The following is a 22,346-nucleotide window of genomic DNA, read 5'->3' as shown; positions in this document are numbered from 1 at the left end:
CAGCATTGAGTGGAATAAAGTTTTCAAGATAAATTTTTCATCAAAGGTTAAGTCTTGTAAGTTTAAAGCAGAAATATTAAAGTTGCGGAAAAAGAACCATCCAGGTCAATTTCATTTCCAAACCGTTGATTCTTGTAAGTACAATTAATCATAGAAACAGGAGAAAGGCAGGAAATTAAACTGCATTTTACACCAAAGAAGCACCCCAATGGGCTGTTATGCTTCTTGCATAGTGGTTGGTACTGCTACTTGATTGCTCATACAGTGAAGATCACATCCACTGTGCCACATCACAATCTAGGTAGCTACTCCCTGGTCATTAGGAAGAGGCAGTTGAAGAGGACCCTAATGATGCCATTCGCTACGGAGACTCCTCTAGAGTCATCACAATGGGATTGGTCTCCTTGTTTGTAGATGGTCACAATGGCAATGTATCTGAGATTTCTGTCATGCCCTCCTCCTCCCAGACATGGGAGACGAGGCTGTAAATTTGTGACTGAAGTGCCCCTCTGCCAAGTTTTAGATCCTCAGTGGAGATACTGTCTGCTCTCAAGGCACTGTTGTATTTTAATTAGCATATAGCTTTCTCTGCTATGAGAGTGAAAACAAAACACCCTCGACCCCAAGGGACAATCTGAGAAGGCTGCTTTACCGTTGAGATAATTCATCAATTTGAGCATTCATTGAAGCAAAGGATGTGGGATTGGGGCTGAAAAGGGAAGCTAACGTAGAAGTTTGATGCTGTAAAATTCTTTGTAACTCAATGTAATAAGTCAAAGCATAGCTACCAACAATCCCATATACAAGGCAGGCCATTCACATGTGTAGGCCACATAGTGTTTGCTCACAACCACATTAAGGTTGTTCATGACAAATTCCAAGACCCAAGCTGCTTCCCCATGCAATTTAAGTATGACATCATAAATCTTTCTTATTAAATTTAATGGAATCTTCGTTGATACATGCTCTATAGAGAAAGGAATGCAAACACCAGAAAGGAAGGAATTAAACAGTGGTCATGTTCAGTGGATTAACATACTGACTGTTAACACCACAAACCATTGTTGAATACTTCTCTACCCCGATTTTAGTGTCTTACTATCAAGTAAAGATAAGGTGTGAGTGGTTCTGTCAAGTTTCCTGATGTACTGTCACTTTTCAAGGCACCATTCAGCAGGTACCCTGGAGTAGCTGAAATGTATGCATATTTATCACCAGGGAAAAGTTCAAATAAAATTTGAGTTTAGGAACTGAACTCAAATTTTCTCTGCCCCGAGCCGAGAATATAGATGATTAACCACATATGACAAAGTAAATCTATTTAATTTTAACCAGAAGTGAAAAAAACATTATATTAGAGTTAATGCAACTCGACAAAAATGACTGTGAGTTGATTGAAAGTGGTCACTTCTGCCAAATGATGACTCACCCCTCTGGCTGTAGCAAGGAATTTTTCATAGCTTTGATTTGTTGAAAGTGGCAAGACATATCAGTTGCTAAGACCATTTCAATTACCAGCGTCCGAAATTCCCTTTGGAGAATATGAAAGATAATTATGAGTAGCTTCTCACAAATTCAACACAACCAGCTAATTGTCCTGACATTTCAAATCCCACTGCAGGCAGCATTCACTCCAAAAGGTCAACCATTCCTTTATTCAAGGAATTATCTTTGTCTCCAACACCACCCGTAATTTGAACTAATTATAAAACAGTAGATGAATTTCAATATATAAAAAAACTGCTGCTGCTTGCTGAACCAATTACACAGAGAGGGTCTAAATTGGTTTTGTCTTAAAAGCCTTCAGCAGACAAGTACATTTGACACTGAGTTTAAAAGAATTTTATTAGAGCAGCTCTAGGTTTCAACTTAGATCAATTCTACATAACTCCAACAGAGCTAAAGATTAGCAATCACACTTTAAGGCACTTGGGAGAAAGCTAAAAATAGAAGACCTCCATGGTAGCAAATTCTAGGCAGCACAATGATGCACAAAACTGCTGCCTCACAGAGACCTAGGTTCAATCCTGACCTTGAGTGCTGTCTTTTTGGAGCATTGTTGCACTTACCTCTGCAGTCCGCACACTGGAGAATCCCTAAAACCTCGGGAGATGAATAAATCGGTCCACCTGCCACTTTGGCTGAGGATCAAGTTATTACCCCTTTGCCAGGGGCGTTTGCTGGCATTCCTGTTTGATGTGCTATCTGAGCCGAGCTACAGAATTGGTATCAGAGATAATCTGAGTTGTCCAAGCACCCTTAATGAAGGCCTTATACCCATAGACTCTAACCCTTAGAGAATGAAGGGAGCTGCGCTTCTACTAATGAGCAACAATACATCCATAAGCAAGTTTGCTATGTCAGTGCCAACAGAGATCAGTGACTTCTGAAAGGAGGACATCAGCCATGTACCTAAACTGCTCTAACCCATAAAGGTGAAGATCATTGCTAGCCTGTATTTCCTAACCACTGCATCATTCCAGGCTGTGGTGGTTAATCAACACCATACATCCCTATTTGCTACTCACTACAGAATAAGGGAAGTAACTGATGCTCTCTGCTCAAGGAATGGTCTTACTTTCCACAACCAGAGACCATCAAGCAAAGTGGACATGTGGAATGGAAGGAATTTGAATACTCAGCAGTGCTTGGGCAGAGAAATGCTGCACATCTAGTGGGCTCCTGATGAGAACCTGAGTTCCTCCCTTAATCTCAAGGGCTATTGGTTCATGTGCAACCATGGAAATAAATTTCTCACATTCAGTGCCAAGTATCAACAGAGGGTCATGGTAAATGGTTATTTTAAGGACAAAGGAAACAAATAGTGACATTTTCCAGGGATCAGTGTTGGGATCACTGCTTTTCTCCATCTATGTAAATTACCTGAACCACTTTTCTTCTGTGCTGTAACTATTCTATGTCAGATAGGCTGTCCAAGTGCTGCCCAACATGCTGCCTGATCAAGAGATGAGGGAAGAGGAATGCTCTGGATCAGGTACTTCAGCTGGGGGTAGCCCAATAGAAGCCCACCCTCTACACTTGTTCTCTTTTATTGGACAATGAGTCATGGAGTATAATTAAACCAATGATCCTAGGAAGGTTCTTCCCCGCCCAAGGAAAGTAATAGATGGGACCTCGGGGTTCCAACAGGAGGCGAGAGATGGATGAATTAACCTGTTACCTGAACCAAAATCTGCTGTCAAAAACTGGACTGCAAATGCTATCTGAGAATTAGAGAGAGCAAGAGAGCAAAAGACAGATTCTTTATTGCTAGAGGATCTATTTGACCCAAGGTTGATAAAGATTTCAGTGTTTCAGGTTACATTTGTTGGATTAATAAATTTATAATCCCATCATTATTCCTTATTCACTAGACAAGATGAGACCCCTGAGAAAAGTAAAAAGGAAAACTAAAATCCTACAGTTTGAATATTTCACCACTGACTGTTCATGCTCCACAATCTCACCGCAAAATAAACTTGGGCTTTGCCATGCTTATCTGTTATAATCAACAGAAGAAAGAGGAGGAGAGGGAGGAGGAGCAAGCAGGAGTTGGCACTGAACAGTATTGTCAGAAAGTGACAAAGGGAGGCCCACTGTGCACATGTTGGGATGATGTGTATCACTGCATACTGATTCTCAAGGTCACAACTGCACAGGCCTGCACCTAAGTTTGGATGTTACAACTGGACAATGACACCATGTCCTAACCCATCTGGCTTTGGTACTAAATTATCATGTTGAAAGCGTACTGTTGTACATTGCCCATGCACTTACAATGCAGGAGATTTCACCTACTGTCGCTTCTACAAACTATGACCAAGGTTTTATAATCTTTCTGGATATGACAAACAAGTACGTTCTAGCAAAAAAATTTAACTGCTCTTTGGATGGGTCAAAAGTAGTCAAACAGCATCACTTCTTGCCTTGAAAAGGATTCTCTACATTAAGCAGCCAAACAATCCAGACAGTTCTAACTTTACAAAGGGCAAGATGGGAAAAAATGTTTTATTTGGAGCACTGGCCTCATGAAGATTTTTCAGCATACCCAGAGGAATCATTAACTGTGACTAATGGTTTAAATGAGGATCCTCAGGAAGAAGCATTTGAATTTACTACACTTACAACCAGATTACCATTTACACATTTGGCGTCAAAGGAAGATAGTAACCCTTTCAACTCAATCATGACAGTCTCAGCACATGCCAAGATATGTTACTTGCTATATAATAGGCATGCAATATCACCTCCTGAAAGCTATGAATTCAGAGTAAGCAACAAAGTATGATATTCAATACTGATCCATGATCATGGAAATTCAATATTGTTACATTTGACACTTGGCTAGCACAAGAGGTCTAATTAAATCAGGAGGCCAATATTTTGCACCCCACAAGTGCAAATAACAGATGTTATGAAGATTACAAATTACTAAACTCTATTAGGGATCTGGGGGTGCTCACGTTCAATGAAAGCAAAGTCTTGTGAACTTGATGCCATCTTTACCAACTGATTTCTCAACCTACCCTACTACATTGAAAAATTTATCCATATATATACATTGGTATCAATGTTCCCACACACTCTTTAGAACACACTACTTAGTTTATATTTATTCTCCTTCTTTTCCCTACCAAAATATATAATTTCATACATCTCTGTATTTATTTTCTTCTGCCAGATACTTGTCCCTTTTATGAGCCCATTTATGATCTCATGAAGCTTACTTCTATTCTCCTCATTATTTGCCACACTTTGAGCTTGTATTATCCTAACATTTGGAACTATTACCCTCAAGCCTGTGATGAAATTATTAATATACATCAAAAGTATCAGCAAAGCAAGATGGCGCCGGAGCGTGGTGACTTGTTGCAAGCTGCTTTCTACAGATCTACTCATTACCCTTACTATAATCGTTACATCAATGCACTCTGTACTAACCCACTGTAACTGCACTGTGTAATGAATTGACCTGTACAACCAGTATGCAAGACAAGTTTTTCACTGTACCTCAGTACAAGTGACAATAACAAACCAGTACCAATACCAACACCTGGAAAACACCAATGTCACATTTCTGCTGGTAAGAGAGACAAGCATTTATCATGGTTCTCTGTTTTCTGTCCTAAGCCAATTTCTTATATACACTGGCAGTTACCCTTTTAATCCATGGGCTTCAATTCTGTTAATCCCCTTTTATGTGCAACTTTGCCAAATGGCTTCTCAAAATGACATCCAGCACATTATCTTCATCAACCCTCTGTTACCTTGACAAAAAAACTCACATTCAGTTAATCAAACAAGATTTGCCTTTTTAAAAATCTCTACTCATCCTCCCTCATCAATTCTCCAAGTGGCTTTTAATTTTTTCCCCCTAGTTATTATTTCTAAAAGGTTCTCCACCAATAAGGTTAAATTGCCTGTTTTTTAGGATTGTCCTGACACTCACTTTATGAACAAGCATGTAATATGCTATTCTCTCTTGTAACTCCCATATCTAAGGAGGATTGGAAGGTTATGGCCAATTCTTCTGAAATTTCCACCTTTGCTCCCATATGGGTTAACTTATCCATTGGAAAGGCTGGCTGTACTTAGTGCCTCCACCCTTCCAATCTGCACACCATGTATTATGAACCTTTTTGCTGAGTCTTGGCATCGTCACTTTCCTGGAGGTGCATAGATACAAATATTTTAGCCTTTCCCTATGTATAGATCTCCTTTCTGATCCCTGATTGATCTGACCCCTTCTATTTCTCCAACCATTTATATGTCAAATACATATTCTATCTTTGCCCTTCTTATTTCCTTGTTCACTTCCCCTCTTACATTTAAAACTTACATCTCCAGGTGGTAGTATAACTTTCAGTGATTTCACACAGCTGAACTTTTGGAAAGGTGTAATGAATGTGTGTTCATATAACGTGAGAGCCTACACAATTGGCCATGGTCAGGGTTGTATAGAGTAATAGAGAGATGTAGCACAGAAACAGGTCCTTCAGCCCACTTAGTCTGTGCCTACGATCAACAATGCACTTAACTAATCTTACATTAATCCTACTTTTTACTCTCCCCACATTTGCATATGGTCACATAAAATTAGCCTGAATGGACTTCAAAGGGGTCAGAGTCTTCAGACAGTAGCCCTGCTCTACATTCACAAGACGATCCTTGCTAACAGTCATCACTAATGACCGCTGACACAACCATGAAAAGAGCTATCCACTGGCAAGATACAAGAATGACTCAGTTGCAGGATCATAGCAAGATGACTTTCCATTACCTGAGCCATGGCTTCAGCCATGCTAAACAGAGGGGTGTCATCTCTCATCAGTTCATAATAAAGCCTACAATGTCACTCCTGTACAAGAGACCAAGACTGTTGGCATGTTGTGGAAGGGTTATGTAGTAGTCCATCACTTGTGTGTTTGTCTCCATATGGACAGAAAATTTCCTAGCTGCGAATATCTAACATTGTTTCCCCAGCCAGTATTTGACTCCACTTTGCCCAGGCTCGTCCTCCCACAATTTTGTGAAATTAACCTGTTGTCAGTTAAGTATTTTTATTCTGTATTGCTCATATGACTTTCTAACAAATCTCATTTACCATGGAAGATTTAGGGGAAACCCTGCAGCGTGAGCTTCTTGAGAGAGGAACTAGGCCAGGAAAGCACAGGGAAAAAAAACACTCGTGATTCAGTTAATACCACAATATGAGGTTCTGACTCTTCATTAAAGCAGTTTCCTCTGATGACATTAATTGCTTCTGCTGGAAATGTTACTTCATCATTACACCAGATCTACCTCATTATGGAAACAGAACTTATAGGTTCTTCCTGCAATTCTAGATATCGCACAGAATGCTTGTCTCCACATGTGCCCAGCCTTACATTTATACACTGATGAAAAGTACTGACCCATACAATGTCCACTGTACATGCATGCCTTGTCAATTCACCCGTGCATTTTATTGAAGTGGTTAGGCTGGAGTTCATGCTTGCATTGATTTAACAACATTTTTGACTATTAAAGTCAAATAAAATTACAACTACAGATTCAAGTGAACTAATCACCCTTATGCTCATTCATAGTGGCAGCTTTCCACATTGGCTTGCTGTATCTACTACTTCTACACAGTTCTGTTAATGTGGCTGAATCTAAGCTGATTAATTGCTCCTCCCTGGCAATGGTCAGGACAGCAGATGGCTGTGATGTACAACTCCAAAAAGCTCTACGCCTCAGTGTCCTGCCTGGAAACTACATCTTCTTAGATTAAGCAGCAACAGTTCAGGGCAGCTGAGTGTTAGTCACATGTGAGGGCAGGAACCTTTTGGGAATGGTAACCATGGTTTGGTAGGCTTCAAGGACAGAAAAAAATGCTGGTTCTCAAGACAGGGCCCTAAACTGGGGAAAGGCAGATTTCAATTGTGTAAAGCAGGACTTGACAGAAGTAGACTGGAAGCAACTACTAGAGGGGAAAACAACATCCTATATGTGGGAGGTGTTTAAAAGTGAGATAGTAACAGTTCAGGGTCAGGACCTCTCAGTAAGGGTAAGATGGTAATGTTTGGGAACCTTGATTAACAAAGGGTATCAAACATCTGATCGGGGAAAAGAGCAAGCATGTCAGGTACAAGAAACTGAGGTCCTTTGAGGTTTATAAGAGATATAGGAGGGAACATACGAAAAAAATTAGGAGGGAAAAAAGGGGCCATGAAATGAACTTGGCAAGTAGGATTAAGGAGAATCCTAAAACATTTTATAAGCATATTAGAAAGGTAGCTATAGAAAGAGCAGGCCTCCTCAGGGACCAACAGGGAAATCTATGTGTGGAGCCAGGGGATATGAGCAAGGTCCTAAGTGAATACTTCTTACTGGTATTCACCAGGGAGAAGGATGTGGAGGCTGGAGAGTTAAGGGAGATGCACGCTAATATTCTGAAGCACATCGTAAATGGGAAAGAGGAAGTGTTAGAAATATTGTGCACATTAGGGTAGATAAATCCCCAGGGCCTGGCAGGATCTAACCCAGGATACTAAGTGAATCAAGGGAGGAGATTGCTGGGGAGTTTTACATCTTTGTTAACCACAGGTGATGTTCCAGAAGCCTGGAGGATAGCTAATGTCCCTTGTACAAAAAAGGCAGTAAGGGTAAGTGTGAAAACTACAGGCCAATGAGCCTTACATCAGTGGTAGGGAAGTTCTGAGGGACAGGATTTATGTTCACTTGTAAAGGCAGGGACTGATTACTCACTCCTTGATGTTTGTATACCCATGCACACATTCACTCGAATGTGTATTTCCCACACATTCACTAAATAGCTGATGGTTTGTATTTCCTGCCCTCTCACATCCTCACTAACATTTATATTTTCTCCCTGGTGCACTCATCCTCCAATATGTGTATTTCCCACACATGCATGAGCTCCCAGATGTGTATCTTCCACAAATTAACTCACTCTTAGACATTTGTACTTACTACACATGTAATATACTTGATTCTTAAATACCTTCTGAATTGGCTCAGTAGTCATTCACATCAAGGCCAATTGGGGGTGATGCCCAAATCCCAAAAAATTAATTTAAAAAGCCATTTGCATATCTTCCATAAATGCTCTCGCCCTCTGATGAGGGTATTTCACACACAATCACTCTTACAGATGGGTGCATTTCTCGCTCAGACACTTGCTAATGAGTGTTTATCCCACCCATTGATATGTACATTTCCCATATGCCTCATTCCCAAATCTCTGTACCTCTCTCACACACAATCAACCTCAACTCTCACTCTGGACTGGAGTAATTCCCACACATGCACTTACCCTCTGCGAATTTCCCACACACTCGATCACTCCTTATTGTGTGAATTTCCTGTACATGTGCATAACCCTGATGAGGGTATTTCCCTCATTAATTTATCCACTTATATCTATATTCCTCACCCCGACTCTCACCTGCTGTTAACTGAATTTCCCCCCCACACACACACATACTCATGCCTTGATTTGCATAGAACCCATACACATTTAATCCCTGATGGATGGGTCTTCCATACACACACAGATGCAACTCCTGATTGCCACTGGTGATTCAGAAACCAAGAATTGCCTGATAATTTTCAGTTCCTTTTTTCAGGAAGCCTTGGCTATCCATTTTAGTGTGAGGGTGGGTGTGTGTGTGGAATACATTTTGCCTTCAAAATACTTGCTGCCATTTTGCACCACTGGTCCTGCTGGAAATATTTACCTCCAGTCATCGTTGGACAGATTGAATAGGATGTTCATCTCCTCATCTTCCTGCAGCAGACGGTAAGCTGCACTTACATGATGACTCTCCAGTACAGCTCGGTCATTGTATAGAATGGCTGAATCAGATCTACCAATTAAAAGCCAAAATATATTAATAGACACCATTTGAAATAAGACATGCCAATGTTTTAATGTAGTGGAGATGACCATGTCTTAAACAGCAAAGTTTTTTTTGCATTGATAGTTTTCAATTAATTTCCAAATCAAACTGTTTAAAATCAGAAAGAAATCTCACGTTTTAGGGATGGCACATTGATGCAGCAGTTAGCGCTACTGTCACACTGTTCGAGCGACCAAGCTTTGAGTTACTGTCTGTGTGGGAGTTTTTATGTTCTTTCCATTACTGTCTGGGCTGTCTCCAGGGGCTCCAGCTTCCTCTCTTGTCCCAAAGACATGCCAGTAGATTAATTGGTTACGGTAAAATACCCCTAAGTGTAGTTGGGTGCCAGGACAATCAGGGGAACTTGATGGTCATGTGTGAGAGAGAATAGGTTACAGGGAAATGTTGGGGGAATTGAACTGATTTGAATGCTCTGAGAGCTGCCATAGACCCAACAGGCCAAATGTCTCCTTCTATATTGTAAGAAAGTATGAAAAATGTTCTTTATACATCTCAGAGTGATCTTATTTGTATTCCTTTTTATGGGATGGTATCACTGTTAAGGTCTGCCCATCAATCACTGTCCTTGAAAAGGTGAACAATCAGCCATCTTCTCCATCTGTTGCAATTCCAGGATTTAGATACAGTAATGAGGAAGAAACAACAATATATTTCCAAAAGAGGACAGTGTGTGACTTGGAGAGGAGTTAGCTGCGATGGTGTTGTCATGTTCCTGCTGCCTTTATGTTCTGAAAATAATCTTAAATTCAATAAATTGATCAAAGGAAAATGCTTGGTACCTTACCATTAAAATATTAATATATATCAAAATGTATGTATAGTATTCTATGTGCCAAAGTCTCTGTTATTGATAGTGTAAACACTGATAAAATGAATATCAGCAACAGGACAGGATTGTGCCTGCTACATGACTGCTGAGTAAAGTATTAGATTCTTTCAAAATGCTGAACAATGAAAAAGCATAATCTAAAAAACAGCAGACTGGGCAAACAGAATAAGTGGAAAGCTTGTGACTATACTGACTGATTAGAAGGAAATCCTGCTGAAGTAAACCAGTTAATATAGAACATGGTGGTGGTTATATGGTCAACAGCCATATTGTCCAGCTTGAGTTGAAAAGAATACAGCAGTCCGAATCAAAAGCACAGCAGACTGAGAATCATGTGGGGCCCTTTAGCATCAGAAAAGGGAGAGATTTATGACCTGTCAGTGGATTAATATATTGGCCACCTATAATACTGACAAGTCATCAATAATTCTGATACTTTTGGATACTTTATGATACCAGAAGTCCTCAGGGTTCCATTCCTGAAGACTGCTCGTAGCCTGAACTTTTCGTAAGTTGGGAATGAACAAACCCAGTGTGTGGGAGAGGATCGCAGAAACAGCTGTGATGGGAGAGTGAGCAGATGTGGGAAGAGCAGCCGCCAGCCGGCCTCACTGACTCAGCGAATGAGCGAATGAGTCTGCTCAGCATTCCCATCTCTGCGTGGCTTAACCCAGCCCCCTGATTGTTGCAGCTTGGGGGTTGGGGGGGGGGGGGGGGGGATGAGGTGTGAGTGGGCAGAGAAGGCACGCAGAAATGCCTGGTTCCCACCCAGCAGAAAATGCCTGCAGCCCCACAGCAGCTGGCAAATCCATCCCCATCCATTCCACTGGTCTCCCAAACACTCAATTGTATGTACAGGGGTGTCCATAAGTCAGGCATTTATACAGGGAGGACCTGTATATGCCTTCTGGGACAGAAAGACATATATTTTTGGTTTAAAATAAATCTCACAATGAAAATAGTCTGGAATCTTGACTTCAATATGACTGCATTCCAGAAACATCTGTCATGTCTCTATCACTTCAAAATAAATTTCCATAAAGGTCCAATGATTTGCTCTTCCCAACTCACTGGGCAACAGTGATAAAATCAATTCCCACAATTGCAGAGTAAGGTCTGTGCGTAGACATTTGCATTTTAAATGTATGTCTATGGAAGAAAAACATTGACAGCAATGACAGTGAATTATTGTTATTACCACTTCACACTGTGTTTGATATATTGGTACTTCATCAAGAACAAATGGGCCAATAAGAGGAGTTGTGATTAACCAAACCGTTCACAGTTCCATCCTGTAAATCTTGCATCCAGGCAGATATCCTGTACAGAATCAGTATTTGCAGCTTTGCAGCAATTACTCAGCTAGTGTGCATTGGGAAAATGGAATAATGTTCACAGAATCAGGCCTGCTGTGTGAAAGCTTGATCTCTACCAAAGCCCGTGCTAAATCAACACTTGGCCAAATTATTCTTGCAGTATAAACAAACCAAATGGCGACCTTCAATTTCTTCTCAGGATGTGGGTGATTTGAGTAAGCACACAGTTTACTAATGCCCATCTAAAGAAGGCGATGAAAGGCAGTCTTCCTGAACCAGTGTTGTCATAAGGGCAAAAACTTGTTTATATACCGAGCATCTTGCTAAATCATTTCTGAGTGCAATTAAGAGGCATGTGTGGACCAGACAAAAGAGGTGGTAAATTAATTTCCCTGAAGAAAACATTATTGAAAGAGTTGGCAGCTTTCATGGTTACTTTTATGGATGCTAGCTGACAATTTCACAACCTACCACCATGGAAACTGAACTCAAGTGACAATAATAAACCAATACCAATACCAATAAGAACCATGATACTACATTGCTTGTCTAAGAACCATAATTACAACGTGGTACTTTCTAATCACTGATCTGATAACTTGTGAGTTACCAAGTGCTGTATTGCTGTGGTCCCTGAAAATTCACAAAGACAATGATCTCAACATCTGCATTACTATCCTACTTAACCGCACAGTGTCATCAAGTGAGGCCTCCAGAGAACAGCCTCTGATAATGTGGAGGAGACCCAGACCTACACTATGATTGCTGGAAATGCCAGAAGTTTTTACCTAATTTGGGAGTGAGGGTATGGACGTGGATTTTCAAGCTATTTACTTGCTGCTCTTTACATTCCTGAGATCATTTGTGTGTTTACATATATGTCTATGTATGGATGGGTGAATGTGCCCTTAGGTATTCATATTTTTGCATATGCCTTTGGAAATCTCGCTTGATTCTCCATCTTCAGCATAGAATAAGAAGGACGAGTGCCAAAATATGAGAGAAAATTAGAGTCATTTGAGTAGAGCTTTCTTTGCATTGCACAACATTATAAAGTAAAATAAAAATGAATGAATTTCAGCATTGCTGATCATTGAATGAATAGCAGATTTACAAAGGAAACAGTTGTGAACAGCTTTCCTACTTTAGAGTAAATCGTTAATCTAGATGTTACCTGGTCTGAATATGGAAATTGTTTGTAGTTCCAGTATGTTCATAATCATGAATAGCAGCTGCAAATATCATGGCAAATATTTCCAGTTCTGTCATCCAGTGCTATAAAACAGATTAGATGGAAAATGGATTCAAATGAATTCAGTCAGAGGTTTCCCTACAGATTCAGTGACACAGTAAGATGTAACACCCTCCACCATTATGTTCCAACTGCAGCACCAACAGCAACAACATGTTTACACCAGAGAAAGAAAGATACATTTTCATAGAAACTCAAAAGCATTTGCAACTAGTTGGTGCAATTTCAGAATGTTTACAATACTTATTCTTAAACATTGATTCAGTGTCAAAGGCTGTGTATTATATCAGTCCATGCACAGTTTCAGGTCACAGAGTCATAGAAAAATACAGCACTAAAGATGGCATTTGGCCCACCAAGTCCCTGCCAACCACAAAGCTGTTTTTTACACTAATCCTACCCTAACCCATTTTATGCTTCCCATGTTCCTCCCATCTACATGCTAGGGGCAATTTACAGTGGCGAATGAACCTAACAACCCGCACATTTATGGCAGCTGGGAGGAAACTAGATAACCAGGAGGAAACCCATGTGGTCACAGAGAGAAGGTGCAAACAGGACACAGACAACACCAGAGGTCGGAACTGAATCCGGTTCACTGGAGCCATGAGGCAGCAGCTCTACTGGCTGTGCCACTGTACTGCCCTTTGTACCTGTGTATGCATTGCCTTTTTCTACTTCTTAGGCAGTCACTTGGGACTGAGGATGACCTATCCCCAGTCTGGTTTTGTGGATTCTGAGGCGGCTAATGAGGTTAATATGCAAATAATAGACTCTTCAAACACAAATCACAGCCAGCAAATTTCAGCCCACTTTTTCTCTAGTGGGTGTATACTATTTCAGACTGGATATTATACACCATTTTGAACAGTGTGCAGTATTGGTGCGTTCACTGTAATGGAATTTGTATTTGTATTGTGTCAGTCTGTTGTTACTAGTGCCAGCCTCCTACCAAAGATGGAAGTGTGATAAGAGTCTTGGAAAATGCCTAGGAGTGTCCATAATCATGACATGTGGTTGTGAGATGTATGTGTGAGTGTGAGGTGGAAAATATGAATGCTAGATAAGAGTCATTGAAACAGAGATACTTGTTTAGTGAGGTAGGTAGGTATATAACGTGGAGAAGTGTGAGAGATCAGTAGTGCAACTGTTTGGAGATGGGATTTGTTAATGTGTTTACTGAACATGTCCATACATTAGGTCATTAAATTTTTAACAGGACAGTGTTTTCAACACTTCACATTAACCTCATCTGTCACCCCCTGCCGATGGTGCCTCATAATGAGTCTCAGTGGCTTCAGTTCATCTCGACTCCCGAATAAAACTCTGTGGAAATGCAATGGTGCAATAAATATTGCATTTGGCACTGCAATTAGAATACTGAGGCGTGAGCAGAAATTTCAAGTGTAGCCTGCATCAGGCCAGACTGGTATAGTTTATTCAAGCATTACAACTGCAGTGCTCATTTTCCAGCATGATCCAATTTCTTGTCCCAGTACCTTTAGTTCCCTGAAGACAGCAACATTAAAGGGGCAGGGATTAAGGAAATTCCATAAAATTATATGCAATTTATGTGGATTCAATGATAGAAGTGGGGATTTTTTTCATTGTCAGTTATTGATGTCCATGAATGAGTGTTGAAATCCATGTTAGCTAGCTGGACACTGAGATGTGCATATTGTGCATTTTCATGTAAGTTATATTCATTGTCTTGTATTATTTCTGGGATGTCAGTGCATCTACCAATCACTGAGGTCCTCGTGAAAAGTTTCTCAAAACTTCTCCATTACTGATTTTATAACTTTCGCAGATGTTCACTGAAAACTCTATCAGAGACAGAATTTCAGACTATGGAGGGTCAGGGGTTATGGGGAAAAAGGAAAGAAAGTGAAGTTGAGGCTAAAATATTGAGGCATGATCTTATTAAATGCAGAGCAGGCTTGAGGGACTGTGTGGTCTGATCCACTACATAAAACATAAGAAATAAAGACTGCTGGAATCAGGAGCAACAAACAATCTGCTGGAGGAGGATTTTCAATTTAAAATGTTAATTCCTTCCCCTTTCCCCCGCCCCTGCCCCAATGGATGCTGAGCTCCTCCAGCAGGTTATTTGTTACATAAGAACTAGTAGGATGGAACAATTAGGACACTCATGCCTGCTCCACCATTCAAAATGATTGACCTTTTACCTCATTCCTGCATTAATCCCATAACCTCTTAATATCTAAAAATCTACTTTGAATATACGTAGTAACTGAGTCTCCACAAGTGACTTGGGTAGTGAATTCCAAAGATGTATTACTCTCAGGTGAACCCCATAGCTTCAGACTGTGACCCTTGGTTCTGGACACCTCAGCAAGACAAAACATCAACAACTTACCTTAGCAAGCCTTTTAAAAATCATAAATGCTTCAACAGGTCACCAGTCATTCTAAACTCGAGAGGTCCAATCTGCTTAATCACTCCTCAGAGTACAAACCAGGAATCAATCTGGTGAAACTTCACTATAATCTGTGGATCAAAAGTTTATCCTCCCTTTGACTTGTACACAATGTTCTAGAAGCAGTCTCACCAGGGCTCTGTATAATTGGACCAAGACATGAAGAAAACTCAAACCTTCCTGCAATAAAAGCAAGCCATTTAGCTTCCTAATTGCTTACTGAACCTGCCTATTAACTTTCAATAATTCATCGGCAAGGACACCCTGTTCCCTCTGAACACCAACACTGACCAAAGCAAATAACATTTGTTTCTACTTTGTATTCCATCTGCCATATCCTCGCTCATTCATCTACAAGCTCCTGGAGCCCCTCTGTATCCTCCTCATAACCCACAATGCCACCTGGCTTTGTATCAACAAACTTGGAAATATTGCACCTGATTCTTCCATCTAAATCACTGATGTAGATTAGGAACACCACCAATCCCTGTGCACCCCCCTGTCAAAGGCTCCCATCCTAAAAAAAGACATGTTCATTCCTACTCTTTGCTTTGTTTCCTCATTGCATGCATCCCTGTTTCTGCTCCTTTTTCTTATGTACTTATGTAATTGGGGTTTGTGCCAAGGTTATGGTAATTAAAATACCTAAAGAAATTCACCAATGAAGTATGAACATACACAAACACACACCCATGAAAGCACCCACATACACATGGACACATGCAATAACCACAAAAAAAACTACACATATGAGAACATGTTCATAACCATGCAAACATAACATTCATGTGCACTCAAGTTATGCACAGTTTTACCAAAGTGTTAGTGATGCATTGTGGAAATGGACCAACAGGTAACGTTAGTGTGCTTATTAAAAATGATGCTTGATACTGGTATGTCTATAATGATTCTCTTTATTTGGGGTGGGATTTGATTGTTCTGATGAAAGGACATTGACCTGAAATGTTAGATTTATTTATCTCTCCACATATGCTGCCTGATCCTCTGAGGTTTTCCAACATTTTGTGTTTTATTTCAGATTCTGCATTTGCTATATTTTGCTTTAGGATGGAGTAGTTGTTTGATGAAATGGCAGAGGGATTTATGCAGTTTGACAGGCAAATCATGTAATGGCTCTGGGAGGATTGTTAACATTGTATCCCAAGAGTAAGGGACAGGTGGTGGCCAGGGTGGTTGTGAGCAGGGCTTCCCCAGTTGTATGGAGACACAAGAGACTGCAGATGCTGGAATCTGGAGCAACACACAATCCACTGGAGGAACTCATCAGGTCAATCAGCATCTGTGGGGGGGGGGGGGAAGGAATTGTTGACATTTTGGGTCAAAACCCTGCATCAGGATGAATGACAATTGTCAACATCCTGAAACGTCGACAAGTCCTCCCTCTCCACAAATGTTGCTCAACCCGCCGAGTTCCTCCTGCGGATTGTTTGCTTCCCCAGTTGTACCTCTGTTCTCATGGACCAGGTCATCTGAAGGCCCACTGGCAATACCTCTGTAACTTCAGGTACTTGTGACCTTTTCCAATTGGAAGCTGTTTGGATGGCTGTGGGCCAATGTCCATCCACCAGTCTCCCAATCACCCTGCATTGTGTATGTCCTGGATCTTATAGATACCAACAGGTTAGCAGTATGTCCCAACTTATGTGTCCCTGTATAGTTAAAAAGAACTAGGCAGCTGCAAAAATGAGTAAGTGCACCTAGCCTGTTCGATACGCAGAGATATTGGTGAAGGGCAAGCAAAGTTGGAGACCCCCAGTCATCTGTTCTCCAGTCCCCTGACCCGCAGCGCTGTAGATCTCCAGTCAATCCTCAGCACTCCCGCTCTCCAGTCAATCCTCAGCACTCCCGCTCCCTAGTCCTCCCCTCAGCACTCCCTCTCTAGCCCTCGCCTCAGCACTCCCACTCCCTAGTCCTCCCCTCAGCACTCCCATTCTCTAGTCCTCCCCTCAGCACTCCCACTCCCTAGTCCTCCCTTCAGCACTCCCGTTCTCTAGTCGTCCCCTCAGCACTCCTGCTCTCTAGTCGTCCCCGCAGCATTCCCACTCTCCAGGGGCACAATGAAGGAGTTTGCAAATTGTACAAAAATTGGCTATATGGTTGACAATGAAGATGAAAGTTTTAGACTGAAGGAAAATATCAATGGCCTGGACTGTTGGGCAGATAAATGGGAAATGCAATTCAATCCAGAGGAATTTGATGTAACATATTTGGCAAGGTGCAAAAATAATTAATAAATAAAATTTTTAAAATATACAGGTAAGCTTGTCTTGTTTCCTTTGGAACAGGGGAAGCTGAGGGAAGACTTAATTAAGGTATAAAAAATTGTGAAAGGCCTAGATAGGGGCGATGGAAATATTTTTTAACCAAGAGCTTGGTACAGGTCTACAACACACTGCCTGAGAGGGTGGTAGAGGCACTTTTACAATTCCCTGGACGTGTACTCAAAGAGTCATGACCAGCAGGGCTTTGGACCTATTGCAGGCAGGTAGGATTAGGCCGCGTTGGACTTTTTCCACCAACATTTACACAATGAGCTAAATGCTCTCCAGCATCATAAATTTTCCATGATTTTACTATTCTAAGAGAAATGGCTCCATTAAGAAACAAGATGTAAATGAAGATATAGGAGTTAAATTCACCAATCTCTCATCTCTGTGTGGATCGGAGAGACTGTAGCTGTCCATTTATGTCATGTTCCTCTACAGCACAACTCCTGCTGACACTCAGAACTGATGAAAGCACCCAAAAGAATAAATGCAGTAGATATCAGTTCAACAGATAAACGATTTCAGGTTGATGCCTAAGTGTGCAATCAGCATGCAGTTCATTCAGCAACATTGGGACATGACAATGCAGCTTACTAAATTACAACTAGTCCAATGGTTAGCTTACTGGAATTACAGTCCCTTTTCTGATAAACATAAAAGATAGAAAATTCTTTAGTGCCTTTGGTTTCAGTGCACTAGCTGTACAAATGCAATTTACAGAGGATTGCCCACAGTACTTACCACAACACCAGTTCTCAGCAGAAGAGAATGGACGGTCTGTGTAACATCTGCTGCATGTAGTAGATTGTGATAGGGATTTCTGTATTTTGTATATCCAACTTCCAGAGCTTCAATTAATGACACAAGGGAGGAAATGGGAATCTGAAATTAAGTAAAACATCAAATGAACAAAGATTTATGGTGTAGATTCATCTGAAATATTCACCCTGCTTGACATTAAAGAAAATATATCAATATAAAATGCTGAAATCCAGATTTTTTTATTGGCTTGCAGTGATCAGATTTATATAAAACTGGGACAATCTCCCATATGTTCTACTAAAACTCAGTTGAGGAAACAAGAAAAAATATCTCAAAGAAAAGAAATAGAAGAGGAAATATAAGCAAACACAAACATCTCTGAACAAAATGCCTCTGCTCAGCTTTTGAGTTACATTCAAATAAGGTTGATAAGGAAATTGGTGAAGTTTTGTAGTAATTTTGACATTGGTCTAAAAACCCAAAAGCACTAAGTTTCATTTCCACCATGGCAAATTATGAAGATGAATGAGAAATGTGTGTACTAAATGCTAAAACAAATTTACATACAGACTGGCTATACATAAAATTTTATGCTGCTCTCAGCAGAATACCTTAACCTGCCCCCACCCCATTTCCACTGAAAGAAAGAAAAAACAATTAGTGAGTTTAGGGAGGTCACTTATAATAAAAATAGAAATCTGAAACAAAAACAGGAAATGCTGGAAACACTCAGCAGGTCGGGCAGCATCGTGGAAACTGTGGAAAAAGCATCTGTGACAAACTCCCTTTGTCAGAATTGACAGAAGGTCTTCAACCTGAAATGCTAACTCTGTTTCTCTTACAACAAATGCTGCCTAATCTGCTAACTGATTTCGACACTTTGAGGTCATTTATAAGTCAGTCCACAGGTAAAGAGCCCAGAAAGCAGCTAGTATAAATCAGAAGTTCAGGCATCCACAGCAGTGCAGTGCCAAAATTTTGATTTGGACAAATCTACAGATCCATCGTATATAAAGGTTCCCCAGTTCACTACTCACATTAGATGTTGTTTATGTTGCTTAAAGTAAGCTGCAGCCTACATGACATAACACTGAATATATTAATGTAAAAAAAGTATGGGATAAGGAGATGGACGAATGGAAATTGTAACCTGCACCACCTGTGAGAGTTTCTGGGGGAATGGGGAGTCTTTACTGAGTGGCATATTTTCAGTGGAATGTCAAAAAAAGTCTTGTAAATGTATTTATGAGCTGATATACATAGTGAGTTGTGGAACTCTTATTACAGCTTAAAAATTCACATTCTAAGACTGATGCTGAAAACTAAATAGATCAGAAGCCTCTTCCGACATTATGACATTTTTAAAAAACATGCATAAGTAATCTCCAGGATAAATTTATTCAGTTTGTTACTGAAGATTTTTACAAATGAAATTCTCTCTTTCTAACATTTGATCAGGCCTGATAGATCAGGCCTGAATGATAAGAATCTCTCACCAGAGAGAAGATAAATAGATAAATGGACAGCCCAGGATCTGACTGGAGGACTGGAAAATACATCAACTGCATTAGAAAAAACACATAGAACTGCAGAGTAAATAAAAATCAAGATATAGGCTCTCAGTACCTGTAACAGCATTCACAGCAAGTCATTCTCTTTCATCTACATTTGTACATCTAAGGCCACGAAGTGCCTTTAATACATTTTCCAAACTAATGTGTCGATATTTTGAATTAGTAATAAAATGGAACAAGAGCAATTAAGGTTCTAATTAACAATGATTAATAAAAGTACACAATGAATACAACACATTAAAAAAGAGCCCTGAAGTAAAAACAATGGAAGGGAATATTTGTTCTGAATACAGATGACTTTATTTGCAAAGCAGAACATTCAGACCTCATAGTTCCACAAACCTGATGAGGTCTTGAATATTTATTGGCAATACTAGACATATTAAAAGAAGCTCCATCACCAACTATTAACTTGCTTGGTCTATGATCTCCATTCTGAACACCTTTGATGAATTGACTTAACTGACATGGACCAGACTCCCACTAAACCATTTACTAATGATCTCCTTGTACAAATTAATTATGTTTCTAATAAATGCACTCCCAGTTCCATGATTGCTAAAATTAAGAGAAAATCTTTCAGCATCATTTTTTACATAATAAGCAAAGCCCTGAAAAAGTAGAGAGGTTTCCTTGTGTTTTGCTTGCTGCTGAGTAGCAAGGAATACTCGTCATTAAAGTTTCCATGAAACAACTGGGAACATTAAAGGACTTAATGGAAACTGAAAAAGAAGATGATCCATGACTTGATAATGCATGCACCATTTAATAATGGGACTTGTATTTTATAAACACCTGAACTATTGTAATTATACTGCACAAGTTCTAGTGCGCAACAGCCAAAACTTATCCTGGGTGATGAAGTGATGATGTAGGTTCCAGTATAGCATCTACAAACACTATCGCCCATGTACTAATGAACATCATTTTGTAATATTACACAACAGCTTCCACTGTAATCCCTTTTTCATCAGCTGCTCTTTGCCATGTATTTGTTGCTCCTTAACAACATGCTGCTCAGAGAGCATTGCGCTCACAGACAATTCTCTATCTGATATCATTGTATGGACAATCTGATACTTTCTCCAGATCAATTTTGGCCAAATCAGAGCTATTATCTTTGGCTCCCTCCAGCACTTAAATGTCACTAACCTTGATTCCATCAACCCAAAAGTTACATTTGTTTTATAGTCAGAATCATACAGCATAGAAACAGGTCCTTTGGCCCACCAAGTCTATACCAATGATCAACCACCCATTTACACTAATTCCACATTAATTTCATTTTATTCTCTCCATATTCCCATTCCACCACTTCCTTTCACACACCCAGGGGCAATTTACAACAGCCAATCAACTTACCAAACCACACATCTTTAGAATAAGGGAGGAAATCAGAACACCAGGAGGAAAACCATGTGGTCACAGGGAGAACATGCAAACAGTGCCTTGAGATCAGGATTGAACCCAGGTCACTGGCACTGTGGGGCGGCAACTCTACGTTCTCCAGAATATAGAAGAATGAGGGGTAATCATTTAAATCTGAAATCCCATCCGTGGAAGGTGGTGAATCTCTGGAATTCTGAGTTTCTATACCAAAGGATTGTGGAGAATTGATCATTTGAGGTACTTAAAGAGAAAGCAGATTTGAAGACTAGAATTGATCTTTACTTCCCCTGTTCAACAGAAGGGAAATCACAAGGGAAACTCAACTTACTTTTTTGCATGCTGTAACAAATGATTTGTGCTTTTCTACATTTTACACTGCAATATGTGAACAACATGAGCAGATGATTGTACATTCAAGCAGACCAAAAAATTTCCCACTAACCTTGAAACGACTAATGAGATCGTATCTGGTGAAAAGTTCATAAACAACAAATCTAAGTGTGTGTTCTCCACTGGCCTCATTCAGTGCAAATACATTGAAGGTCCATTTATCTATATTCTGAAAAACAGAGTAAAAGAGGCTGCTCCATCATGACTGATTGACTTTATCACTGCTTTACACAATAACACTGAGATTTCTATTAGTTGGCCCACAAGGGCAAAGGAACATGAAACACTGAATCACATAACCAGGTATTTATGGTACAGAAGGCACCCATTCACACCTTCATACTGATAAAGAGCGCCATCATCCCATTTCACAGATCTGTAGGCTTGAAGATTAGGATTTTTGCTTCTATTACTTTTTCAGGCAATGAGTTCTAGACCTTTACTACATACTGAGTAAAAATAAATCCTCAAATTCCTCCTAGGAACCATCTTAAACATACCCCTCTTCTCTGTCAATGACAATAGGACCTTCCTATGCATTCTACCCAAGCCTTTTATGATTTTATACTTCATTTAAATCTCCCCTCATGATCTTTTATCACAAAGAAGACTACACCAGCCTAGACAATTCTGTTTCATTATTAAAATTCTCCAAAATTCTCCAGCCCTAGCACTATCCTT

General features: G+C 40.1%; 1 protein-coding gene across 1 annotated transcript in view; it reads right to left on the bottom strand.

Moving 5' to 3' along the window:
- LOC127574320 (dual specificity calcium/calmodulin-dependent 3',5'-cyclic nucleotide phosphodiesterase 1A-like) overlaps window positions 1-22,346 on the bottom strand; it is a 231,688-nt gene that overhangs the window by 75,037 nt on the left and 134,305 nt on the right. Inside the window, exons 6-10 of the mRNA XM_052023234.1 lie at window positions 21,718-21,834; window positions 18,292-18,432; window positions 12,745-12,845; window positions 9,243-9,371; window positions 1,430-1,531 (exon numbers count right to left, since the gene is read on the bottom strand). Coding sequence (XP_051879194.1) covers window positions 1,430-1,531; window positions 9,243-9,371; window positions 12,745-12,845; window positions 18,292-18,432; window positions 21,718-21,834 — 590 coding nt within the window. The remainder of the gene's footprint in view (window positions 1-1,429; window positions 1,532-9,242; window positions 9,372-12,744; window positions 12,846-18,291; window positions 18,433-21,717; window positions 21,835-22,346) is intronic.

Source organism: Pristis pectinata, chromosome 9 (genome assembly GCF_009764475.1).
Source record: "Pristis pectinata isolate sPriPec2 chromosome 9, sPriPec2.1.pri, whole genome shotgun sequence".
Lineage (NCBI taxonomy): Eukaryota > Metazoa > Chordata > Chondrichthyes > Rhinopristiformes > Pristidae > Pristis > Pristis pectinata.
This window is presented reverse-complemented; position numbering and strand designations above follow the sequence as displayed.